General features: G+C 40.9%; 1 protein-coding gene across 5 annotated transcripts in view; it reads right to left on the bottom strand.

Moving 5' to 3' along the window:
• RABGAP1 (RAB GTPase activating protein 1) overlaps positions 1-12,714 on the bottom strand; it is a 203,881-nt gene that overhangs the window by 164,290 nt on the left and 26,877 nt on the right. For 4 of the 5 annotated variants that reach the window (XR_009552091.1, XM_060200118.1, XM_007539963.3 and 1 more), the window contains exon 2: positions 11,076-11,275. Coding sequence is in view for 3 of the 5 variants with exons in the window: in XM_060200118.1 (XP_060056101.1) it covers positions 11,076-11,225 (150 nt within the window). In the remaining 2 variants the exon portion in view is untranslated. Of the gene's footprint in view, positions 1-11,075; positions 11,276-12,714 lie in introns of those variants that run through there. The other variant, XM_060200120.1, reaches the window with a different exon arrangement.

The raw sequence follows: 12,714 nt of genomic DNA, 5'->3' as shown, positions 1-12,714 counted from the left end.
AACTGGGTATGCCACCGCCCAGTCCAAAGTGGGAGTTCTTATCCTCAGAGCCTAAAATAGCAAGGAGCGTGTTACTTTAACATGGATTCTGGGGATGAAGAATGGCAGGCCCTTTTAATGTATTTCCTAAAGCAAATACAAATTTAAAGTCTCAAAAGGAGTATCAGTGTACAACTTTTCAATAATCATAATATATTTTCCTGTGGCGACATATCTCATAGATTTAACAATAATTTACTTCCTTATTCAATTAGCAGCTCAACATATAATATACTGCTTAGATATACTGATGTTACATGGAATTTTAAAGTTGAAGGACACATTCAATTTCCACGTCTACAGGATGTAAGTATATCCTTCTAGTTAACATGACAGATGAGAAAACTAGAAAAAATTTATCTAGAGGAGTCATACTTCCCATTTACCATAAATGGTTCATCAAGTTATAGACAGGACAAGTACTTCAAAATAACTAAAGAAATTTTCAAATGGAATACATACAAATAGAAAGAAGACTGTTCCATTTGCATCTATACTAATTTATACTGTCTGCCTTCCTATTACAGAAATTGTCCTCAAGTTATTATAGTACCTATAATTAAGCACAGGAAACCCTCCTCCCTAATAAAAGATTTTTACTCTTTTTTTTTTTTTTTTTATTCCTCCAGGGTTATTGCTGGGGCTCGGTACCTACAATAAGAATCCACAGCTCCTAAAGGTTATTTTTTCCTTTTTGTTGGCCTTGTTGTTTATCGTTGTTGTTGGGTAGGACAGAGAGAAATGGAGAGAGATGGAGAAGGCAGAGAGGAGCAGAGAAAGACAGACACATGCAGACCTGCTTCACCACCTATGAAGCGACCCCCCTGCAGGTGGGAAGCCGGGGTCTCGAATCGGGATCCTTATGCTGGTCCTTGCACTTTGCGCCATGTGTGCTTATGCCACTGTGCTACTGCGTGACTCCCGCAAGGGTGCTTTATACATTCAGATGGTATAGGAGGGATACCACACCACCAGAACTTCCCCCACTGCCACAGCAACTCCCATGTGGTGCAGAGAGGCTAGAACTTGGCTAGCAGGATAGCCTGGTATGCACCCTACTTAGTGAGCTCTCTCTCTAGATCCTATCTGTCTTTAAAACCACAAACAGACCTCATAATTTTGTAGATCAATACTAAGTCACTAATAAAAAAAAAACACTAATAGGACTAAGGACTGCTCAGCAGGTAGAATAATACAGAAGCTGCATATCTGAGGTCCAACGTTTAGTTCACAGGATCACATATGCCAAGGCTGAGAATACTGCTCTGGTATCTTTCTCACAAAAAGTAATCAAGCAAAACCCACAATCATCCTGTTCTACAGTGAATTATCTCCTGTAACGCATGCAAACTGTGCTCACTAACTTGTTCCTTTAAATTACACTCTGTAAACTCAATTTTCTCTGCAATACAGTAATAGAATTCTGAGAACAAACTGAGAAGACACAGCTATGCAGTCAAAACAGTAGATGGAAAAGTGTGAAAAATATGAGCACCTACCTATACTGTCATACCCAACAATAAGCAGCCCAATACTATGGTCTCTGGTCATGTCGATGCATTGGGAACATGCATGCTGCTACTAGATAAAGAGAGAAAGCACAGGAAGATATCGACTAAAAACAAATCTGGGGAGTTGGGCGGTAGCGCCTGGATTAAGCGCAAGGACTGGTTTAAGGATCCGGTTCAAGCCCCCAGCACCCCACCTCCAGGGGAGTCGCTTCTCAAGCGGTGAAGCATGTCTGCAGGTGTCCATATTTCTCTCCTCACCTCCCCCTCCTCTGTCCATTTCTCTCTGTCCTATCCAACAATGATGACATCAATAACAACAACTACAACAATAAAAAAACAAAAGCAACAAAAAGTAATAAATAAATAATTTTTTTTTTAAGTGAGGCAGAGAAAGCAATACAGTACTGTCCATGATTATCCGTAGGTCATGTCCATGACGCTCCTATCTGGTGCCAGAGGTTGAACCCAGGGCCTCAAGCACAGCAAAACATATGGTGTACTGAATGAGTTACTTTCTGGCCCCTAGCTATTGTTAATATTTTGATTTGAAACTTTTATACTAGAGTTTAACAACACAACAACATATTACAATAAGGTTTCAGAATAAAACTATGTAACTTTTCCAGTGTATGTATTACCTTCCCATATTTTCATGTTAGTGTTTAATTGATTTATTTTTTTTTATTATATGATAGAACAGAAATTGAGATGGGAAAGAGAGACAGGGAGAGAGACACCTGCAGTTCACCATTAATGAAGATCCCACTTATACCCCCAGCCTGTATGTGGGGACCAGAGGCTTGAACCTGGGTCTTTGTCCATAGTAATGTATGCACACAACCAGGTGCACCACCATCCAGCCCATTTCAGTGTTCTTGAGGGCCAGAAAGATCATTGGACAGGGCAAAAGTCTTGTCATACACATGACCTACATGTGAGTCCCAGCATCACATGTGAGTGGGATCAGAACAAGTTCCAGTGCTATGATGCCTCAATCTGAATGAAAAAGTGACCTGCTATTGGTGAAAATATTTATGAGCAAGGCCTTGGTTACACTTACACACACACACACACACACACACACAGTGTCATTTCAAGTTGAAGAACTAAAGTATTTTATTTTTAAAGATTTATTTATGATAGGGAGAGAGAACCACAGTGATTACTCTGGCACATGTAATGCCAGAGATCAAATGTTAGGCCATATGCTTCAGAATCCAATACTTTACCTAGTGTATCACGTCCTAGTCACATGTAAAGTATTCTTAGTTGGCAGTTTTTTCTTTTTTTCAGCACTTAAAATATATTCCACTCTCTCATGGACTGCAAGGTTTCTGAGAAATCTTATGGTGGTGGTTTCTTTGAAATGTAAAGTTTTTTCCTTACTGCCTTACAAGTTGTTTTAAGTTTCAGTCTGATTATAATGTACCTTGGAGAAGATTACTCTGAGTTGAAAGTCTGTGAGAACATGTTTCACAAATTTAGGTGTTCAAATGTCTCCCCAAAGTGGGATGGTTTCAATCATTATTCCTCTTAAAAAAAAAAACAACGGGGGGGGGGGGGGGTCGCAAGGACCGGCTTAAGGATCCCGGTTGAGCCCCAGCTCCCCACCTGCAGGGGAGTCGCTTCACAGGCGGTGAAGCAGGTCTGCAGGTGTCTATCTTTCTCTCCCCATCTCTGTCTTCCCCTCCCCTCTCCATTTCTCTCTGTCCTATCCAACAACGAACAACATCAATATTGGTAATAATAATAACCACAACGAGGCTACGACAACAAGGGGGAAAAAATGGCCTCCAGGAGTGGTGGATTCATGGTGCAGGCACCTAGACCAGCAATAACCCTGGAGGAAAAAAAAAAAACGGTTAAGCGCACGTGGTGCAAAGCACAAGGACCCGCAGAAGGATCCCGGTTCAGTTCGAGTCCCAGGCTCCCCACCTGCAGGGGCGTCACTTCACAGGCGGTGAAGCAGGTCTACAGGTGTCTATCTTTCTCTCCTCCTCTCTGTCTTCTCCTCCTCTCTCCATTTCTCTCTGTCCTATCCAACAATGACAACAACAATAATAACTACAACAAGAAGAAAACTAGGGCAACAAAAGGAAATAAATAAATAAATAAATAAATAAAACGGGGGGGGCTCGGGCAGTAGCACACCGGGTTAAGCGCATGTAGTGCGAAGCAAAAGAACAGCTCAAAGATCCCAGTTCGAGCCCCCGGCTCCCCACCTGTAGGGGGTTACTTCAGAAGCAGTGAAGCAGGTCTGCAGGTGCCTATCTTTCTCTCCCCCTCTCTGTCTTCCCCTCCTCTCTCCATTTCTCTGTCCTATGCACAACAATGACATCAATAACAACAGTAACTACAACGATTAAAAAAAAAAAAAAGGGCAACAAAAGTTAAAAAAAAAAAAAAAAAAAGGCCTCCAGGAGCAGTGGATTCGTGGTGCAGGCACCAAGTCCCAGAAATAACCCTGGAGGCAAAAAGAAATGTGGGGGGATGGGCAGTGGTGCACAGTCTAAAAGCGCAAGGACCCGCGCAAAGACCAGCGCAAGGATCCCAGTTCAAGGCCCCAGCTTCCCACCTGCAGCGTGGTCGCTTCACTAGCCGTGAAGCAGGTCTGCAAGTGTCTATCTTTCTCTTCCCCACTCTATGTTCCCCTACCCTCTTATTTTTTTTTTCTTTTTTTACCAAAGCACTGTTCAGCTCAGGCATGAGAGCCACTTTGTATAACCATTATGCTATCTACCCCCACCCTCAATTTCTCTTTGTCCTATCCAATAAAACGGAAAAAATGGCCACCAGGAGCACTGGATTCATTCAGGAGCACAGAGCCACAGCAATAACCCCAAAGGCAAAATTAATTAATTAATTAATTAAACTATTTTATTTGATAGGGCAGCAAGAAATTGAGGGAAAGGGGTAGAGAGGGTGAAAGAGAGACAGAGACAGACAGACACCTGCAGCACTACTTTCCCCCCTGCAGATAGGGACCAGGAGCTTAAATCCAGGAACTTGTGCACTTAACCAGGTGTACCAACGCCAGGTCCCCCCCTCAATCTTCTAAGGAAGAAAGATATCTGCCTATTTCTCTCTTCTTCTTCCAGGTACAAAAAATGCTCAGGTACCAGTTAGGGGGATCCTTAGACAAGTTGTCCCCAGTAGCATGCAGAGAGGGTTTCCCGATGGAATTCACAAAAGGGTAATCCATGTCCTTTAACATATCCAATTTTACCCTGGCTGCTTTTCTCCAGCATGTTGTTAAGTTGTACAGATCACAACTCAGTGTCATAGGTGAGGTGAACAAGAACTGAGCCTTTTCGGGAGCACCCAATACAGTAACAGAAGTCAAATGCCCAACTGCATGCTCTCACTTTGTCCTGTGAGAGAAAAATCAAAAGTCCCTTTTGGCACTGAGCTATGGGGCCTTGAGGCAACACAGGTAAAGTGAAACTGTTCTTACCACCTCCAATCTTGTAAGTCGTTTTGCTCTGACAGTGTGTGGAATGTGTCTGTTGACACATCCCCTCCCCCCCAGACTTCCACAATGGCACTCTTGTCCTTGAGTGTCTAATCATCATAATTTATATTTTTAAGTTTATTTTAATTAGTTAATTTTTATTTGATAAGACAGAGAGTCTGAGAGAGAAGGGGGAGAGACAGAGACACATCTGGAGCACTACTTCACCACTTGTGAAGCTTTGTTCATGGTGGTGGAGAACAGGGGCTTGAACTCACATTCTTATGCATGGTAATGTATGAGATTAACAGGGTGCACCACTGTCTGTCCCCCTTCTAATTTCTATACGCATGATTTACTGTAGGTCACTGAACATATTGATAAAATGCTTATTGACTCCAACATGTCACTTTGACAAGTAGTAAGTATCTGCTGCCTCTTGTCTTTTTATTATCTTTACTTATTGGACAGAGCCAGAAATCAAAAAGGTAAAGGGAGATGAGAGAGAAAGAGAGAGAGGCACCTGCAACATTGCTTCACCACTTGCAAAGATTTCCCAGGGACTCTAACCTGGGTCCTTACACTGTAATACATGTGCTCAACCAGCCTGGCCCCTGCTGCCTTTTTATTTATATTGTTAAGTGTTATATTTTGTTGCTTCTTTCATGTTTTATAATTCCTTGGTAGGAACCGGTATGTTATAATACATAATACTGGTTTCTTCATTCTAGGACTTATGATTTTCTTTTCTTTTTTCTTTTTCTTTTTTTGCCTCCAGGTTTATTGGACAGGACAGAGAAATGGAGAGAGGAGGGGAAGACAGAGAGGGGGAGAGAAAAATAGACATCTGCAGACCTGCTTCACTGCTTGTGAAGCGACACCCCTGCAGGTGGAGAGCCGGGGGCTCGAACTGGGATACCTATGCCAGTCCTTGCGCTTCACACCACATGCTCTTAACCCGCTGTGTTACCGACCGACCGACTTACAATTTTCTATGCTTGTTTAGTTACTATTTCTTTTATTTTCATAGACTGTTTCATTCTACAGTGTAAGCCACCAATGTTTCTTCTCTGAGGACTCAGACTTGAATATGTCCACATTCATCCTGGGATGAAAGTAGTTCTAACAGAGCCTTCTCTTTCACAGACCATACCTGGCCGTTATTCTACATATTGTAGCTAATTGTTCTAAAGTTTTAACAATACATTAGGGCATAAACTTCTCCAAAGACTAAACCAGTCATGTGAAGGTTTCTTTGGGGGGGGGGGAAACAGTGTCAGAGGTCATTATTTGGGGCTTATTCTGATGTAAGCAGTCTTTTCCCAGCAAGTCTACAGTTAACCTATGTACCAACCAATCTACCAACCTCTTCTCAGCTATCTTTTGGAATGCTTCAACATCTGAACTTCTTTACACTCTGCTATAAATAAAGTCAACCTATTTGAGAAGAGACAAACTTGTTGAGACTGGGGATAGTGCACCTGGTTAAGCACACACACTACAGTGTGTAAGGATCTGGGTTCAAGCTTTCTGGCCCCCACCTGCAGGGGGAAAGCTTCACAAGTGGTGAAGTAGAGATGCAGGTGTCTGTCTCTCTCCCTCTCTACCTCTCCCTCCCCCCCCTCTTAAATTCTGTCTATGTCCAATAATAAACAAAATAAAAATAATTTTAAAATAAAGAATAAGGGAGTCAGGTTGTAGCACAGCAGGTTAAGTGCAGGTGGCGCAAAGCACAAGGACCAGCTTAAGGATCCCGGTTCGATCACCCGGCTCCCCACCTGCAGGGGAGTCACTTCACAGCCAGTGAATCAGGTCTGCAGGTGTCTATCTTTCTCTCCACCTTTCTGTCTTCCCCTCCTCTCTCCATTTCTCTCTGTCCTATCCACAGTGACACCAATAACAACAATCACAATAACTATAACAAGGGCAACAAAAGGGAATAAATAAATATTTTAAAACATATATAAGGTATAAAGAATAAAACTGTTCTGTAATCTGGTTCACACTGCAGGCAAAATTCATTAGCATTAGCTATAGGTAGGAATGTGGGCAATGGCATGTTTCTAATACTCCATCTTCAGCGGTGGTAGAGTTGTCTCAGGCTTTTGTGGCTTTTGTCTACTGGTATGGAACTACCATCTTACACACCACAGCCAAAACAAGAATAATCCGGCTATTGTAGTTTTGGATGTACTGTGCTCAAAATAAAGTCTCTATCCCCAAAGTAAAGGGGATTAGGGCAGAATAAGAGCTGCAGCACTGAGTCATACTATCAAGCAAGAGGTAGCTGAAGACAGAATGAGATATGCTACACTACTACTATTCTCTGAAAGGTAGGGTTTTTGGATTTTTTTTTTTTTTTTGCCTCCAGGGTTATTGCTAGGGCTCAGTACCTGCACTACAAATCCACTGCTTCTGGAGGTTATTTTTTCCCTTTTGTTGCCCTTGTTATTCATCATTGTTGTAGTTACTATTGTTATTGTTGATTATGTCATTGCTGTCATTGTTGGATAGGACTGAGAGAAATCAAAAAAGGAGAGGAAGAGGGGGGGAAAAAGACACCTGCAGACCTGCTTCACCACCTGTGAAGTGACCCCCCTGCAGGTGGGGAGCTGGGGGCTCTAACCCGGATCTTTACACCAGTCCTTGCACTTTGAGCCACATGCACTTAACCCGCTGCGGCCCCCAAAAGGTAGTCTTCTGACTAGGAAATGGTGTAAGGCAGCCCTATCTTCTTGAATGCACTAACAGTGTGGCGATAGTACCATCCAGCTCAGCTAAAATAGATAATGAAGAAATAGGTCTTCATTCTAAGGCCACAAATTAATTATCAGATTTTAGTAAACTTAATTGAACAGATGTTTCTTGATTTGTATGTCCTTTAGAACATTTATAGAGACTGTCACCACCTTTGATGGAAAGCAGGTCCATAATGTTCTTCACTCTGTCATAATTGAAGTTGTCTTGGCCATTGAACATTAAAAATGTAAATTAGATGTTACCATTCAAAATTCTCTAGAAATTTTTCATAGAATATTATATTATTATTATTATACTGCCATCATGATTGTTGCTGGGGCTCAGTTCTAGCACTACAAGTCCACTCTCCTAGCAGTCATTTCCCCCCCCTTTTTCTAATGAGATAGGACAGAAAGAAATTGGGAGTGGGAAGATAGAGAGAGACATCTACAGACCTGTTTCACCACTTGGAAAGCTTTCCCCCTGCAGGTGGGGAGCAAAGGCTCGAACCCAAGTCCTTACACATGATGACCTATAAGTTCAACTGGTGAGCCAGCATCAGTCCAGTTCTTTCAAATTTCTTTTTTTTACTGTTGTAGTTATTATTGTTGTTGTTACTGTCATTCTTCTTCTAGCATTTGCCCTTCTTCCGTAGCCAGTCAACAGCGTCAGGTTGAAAGCTGTCAGGAGCTGCTTGTTGCTGGCTTTGAAAGTGACTGGGATCCATGTGGATTCAGTCGGCTAGGAAGGAGTTTCCCCAATGAATGGGTACTCACAGGATGCACCACGAGAAGGTCGATCCAGTTACTGTCATTGTTGGGTAGAACAGAGAGAAATGGAGAGAGGAGGGGAAGACAGAGAGAGGGAGAGAAAGACAGTCACCTGCAGACCTGCTTCACTGCTTGTGAAGCGACTCCCCTGCAGGTGGGGAGCGGGGGCTCGAACCTGGATCCTTCCACTGGTCCTTGCACTTTGTGCCACCTGCGCTTAACCCACTGTGCTACCGCCAGACTCCTTCAAATTTCTAACCAAGTCCAAACTCCTACCCAACATCAAATCTCAGCCTTTACCATATTTTATTTATTTTATTCATCCTGTTATAATTTCTTTTTTTTTCTGCCTCCAGGGTTATTGCAGGGGCTTGATGCCTGCACTACGAATCCACTGCTCCTGGAGGCTATTTTTCCCATTTTGTTGCCCTTGTTTTTGTGCTTGTTGTAGTTGTTATTTTTGTCAGAGCTGTTGCTGTTGGATAAGACAGAGAGAAATGGAGAGAGGAGGGGAAGACAGAGAGGAGGAGAGAAAGACAGCTTGTGAAGAGACCTCCTGTAGGTGGGGAGTCGGGGGCTCGAACCAGGATCCTTATGCCGGCCCTTGCGCTTTGCACCATGTGCGCTTAACCTACTGCGCTACCGCCTGACTCCTTTTTTTTTTTTTTTACCAGAGCACTTCTCAGCTCTGGCTTATGGTGGTGTGGGAGATTGAACCTGGGACTTGAGAACCTCAGGCATGAAAGTCTCTTTGCATAACCATTATGCTATACCCCACCCCATCCTGTTATAATTTCTATCTGAACAGTGGTCATCCTCCTCAGGGTTCTTTTATTTTATGTTCCTTGTGGAAAGTTCATTTTCCAGAATTATCTATCTCCTCGTTTCATTCAGGTCTCTGCTCAAATGTTATTTCTTTCTTTAAAAATTATTATTATTATCCCCTTTTGTTGCCCTTGTTGTTTTATTGTTGTAGTTATTGCTGTTGTTGTTGGATAAGGCATACAAAAATGGAGAGAGGAGGGGAAGATAGAGAGGGGGAGAGAAAAATAGTCACCTGTAGACCTGCTGCACTGCTTGTGAAGCAACTCCCCTGCAGGTGGGGAGCCAGAAGCTCAAACCACAATCTTTACTCCGGTCCTAGCGCTTTGTGCCACGTGCGCTTAACCCACTGCACTACCGCCCAACTCCCCAAATGTTATTTCAAGATACTCTTTAAATCAGTAGCTGCCCTTCACTCCTTAATATGATCTTAGGCTTTCTTCACAGCACCCAACTTTAGTTAACACAATTGCCTACCTACTTATTTATAAAGTCTTTATCCTAATAGAATAAAAGTTCTGGGAGTGCAGGGGGCTTCGCTTGTTTTATTCACTTCTGAATCGTCAGTATTTAGAACAGTACTTGGCACATAATCAATACTCAGTGAATACTTGAATTAATAAATGTAAACAGGATAGAAATACTTTAAATCTACTTGTATTTTAGAACATACTAGCAAATAATCTTGCTACTATTTATGTGCCAAGATAGCAGTGATAACAAAATGTGAGAAAAGAAGTGGCGTTTGTCTACTTGGCTGAGAAATTATCAATAAACAGAAGTGGTTAAACGGAGGTACTTAAAATTCTATTTTAATAGTACTGAAACTTTAACAAATAGTTTAGCTGACTTGCCACTGCCCTTATACTACACATACCAGGCCTAAGCAAAACAAGCAACTTTAATTCAATGGAAAAGTGAAACTAATATTAAAATGACCAATGAGGGAGTCGGGAGGTAGCACAGCGGGTTAAGTGCACGTGGCGCAAAGCACAAGGACCGGTATAAAGATCTGGTTCCAGTCCCTGGCTCCCCACCTGCAAGGAAGTCGCTTCACAGATGGTGAAGCAGGTCTGCAGGTGTCTTTCTCTCCCCCTCTCTGTCTTCCCCTCCTCTCTTTCCTATCCAACAACAGCAACATCAAAACAACAATAAAACAGCAAGGCAACAAAAGGGGAAATAAACATTTTTTTAAAATGACAAATGAAGGGGAGTCGGGCTGTAGCGCAGCGGGTTAAGCGCAGGTGGCGCAAAGCACAAGGACCGGCATAAGGATCCCGGTTGGAACCCCGGCTCCCCACCTGCAGGGGAGTCGCTTCACAGGCGGTGAAGCAGGTCTGCAGGTGTCTTAATTTCTCTCCTCCTCTCTGTCTTCCCCTCCTCTCTCCATTTCTCTCTGTCCTATCCAACAATGACAACAACAATAATAACTACAACAGTAAAACAACAAGGGTAACAAAAGGGACTAAATAAATAAAATAAATTTTTTAAAAAATGACAAATGAAAATAAAACTAAAATGACCACTAGTTGACAGGTTTACTAGAAGACTTATACGATAAAAAAAAAAAGCATAGATCTTTAATCAAACATAAAATTGTCACTAAATGTAAGTGAAACATTTTAGCATCAAAAGAAAAAAGGAAAATACTATTTCTATGGTCTGCATATACTTTCCTATTAAGGCAAAATTTGGGGATGAGCTTAGCATGGCTAAGTAAAGGAACTTAGGCGATAGTTTTACCTTGAGTCCAGTTTTCTCATCATCACTTCCATTATTTGTAGAAGGTGTCTCATCTCCTTGCCTGGTAACCAAGACAAAATCTTCACTATTAAGAGTAGATACTGAATCTGAGGAGACACTGATTTTTCCAACAGAAGCCTTGTCATCCATGACTCAAGAATGAAGCTCAACTCATGAATGATTAAATATTTTTAAAATACCTGAAAAACAAAAACCATAAAGATACTCATATACAATGTCTTCCAGATAATCAATTATGCTCTAATTCTTACAAATATACTGGAAAAAAAATTCACTGCTAAAATATTTTCCCAAGATTTTCACTACGTATTAAGTTTAGGCATTTTATTTTAGGTAACAAGGGAATTTTACAGTATTTGAAGCTAAGATACATTAGATTTCAAAATAATAAAAAATGTTTTGTTGAAAACAACCTTTTCCTACTTACAGTGACTCTTTGGTATATGGTGCAGTTCTATTCTTGGTCTCTAAAAATAATGAAGTACTAAATATTTTTATTTGTATACATAAATGAAAGGACTTAGGGTAGTAACTAATGTTTTCTTAACATTATTGATACTTAAATACTAATGTTTCAAAGAAAGAAAAAAAATTTTCATGAGTGCTACAGGTGTCTCTCTATGTCTCCCCTTCATTTCTCTATCCTAACAAATAAAAAGAAGAGAGAAAGGGAGGGAAAGAGGGAGAGAGGGAGGGAGAGAGAAAGAGAGAGAGAAAGAAAGGGAAAATGACCCCTGGGAACGGTGGATGCAGACAGCAAGCTCCATTGATAACCTTGGTGGCAATAAAAATTTAAAAGGAGGAGGAAAAGAAAATACCAATACTGTATGATTTCAATTAGCATGATTTTGAGTGGTGAAATCTGTAACAGATTAGCATTTATCAGGCACTATAGGAAGAAAGACTGATTCTTCATTTATGCATTTATTATGGGCATTTATTGTTTGGAATAGAGTTTCTGTTTTGTATAAATAAAAACATTTTGAAAATAGTGGTAGATAATGGTGGTGTGGCATTGTGAACGTAATTAATGCCAGTGAAGGGTATACTAAAAAATGGTGTATAGTTCACCACAACCGAAAAACACAAACTTTGGTGTTGGGAGTGATGTGAAATTATATCCCTATTACCTTATAATCTTGTAATGCACTATTAAATCACTAATCAAATAAAATAGAGAAAAACACAAGAGGGTGAGTGAGAAAGGGAGAAATTCAACTCTTTTTACAAAGCAATTGTGCAGGGAAGAAAGAAAATTTTATATTAACTCCCAAAACAAATTAAAGGCAGGATAAGAATAAATCCTAGAGCTGAGAAGTAACTAAGCAACAAACGAGAAGTCCCTTAAAACTCTTATCTTCCCAACCCACAAGTTACTGGAATTCAATGCAATATGAGTATTACCAATCAAAGAGTTTTGTACCAAAAATTACTAAGAATATTGTGTCACTTATAAAATGACAGTAATATATATTCTCACATCATAATGAATATAGTGTATATTCATTAAGAAAGACATTAATCCCCCAATAAAGAAGTAAAATAAATAAATAAAAAGAAATATGGTTCTACACTTGGAAGGGCTGTTTGCTATCTGGTTGCCAAAATAGTAACAGAA

Source organism: Erinaceus europaeus, chromosome 10 (genome assembly GCF_950295315.1).
Source record: "Erinaceus europaeus chromosome 10, mEriEur2.1, whole genome shotgun sequence".
Lineage (NCBI taxonomy): Eukaryota > Metazoa > Chordata > Mammalia > Eulipotyphla > Erinaceidae > Erinaceus > Erinaceus europaeus.
The sequence above is the reverse complement of the archived record's forward strand: the minus strand, read 5'-3'. Positions and strand labels throughout refer to the sequence as shown.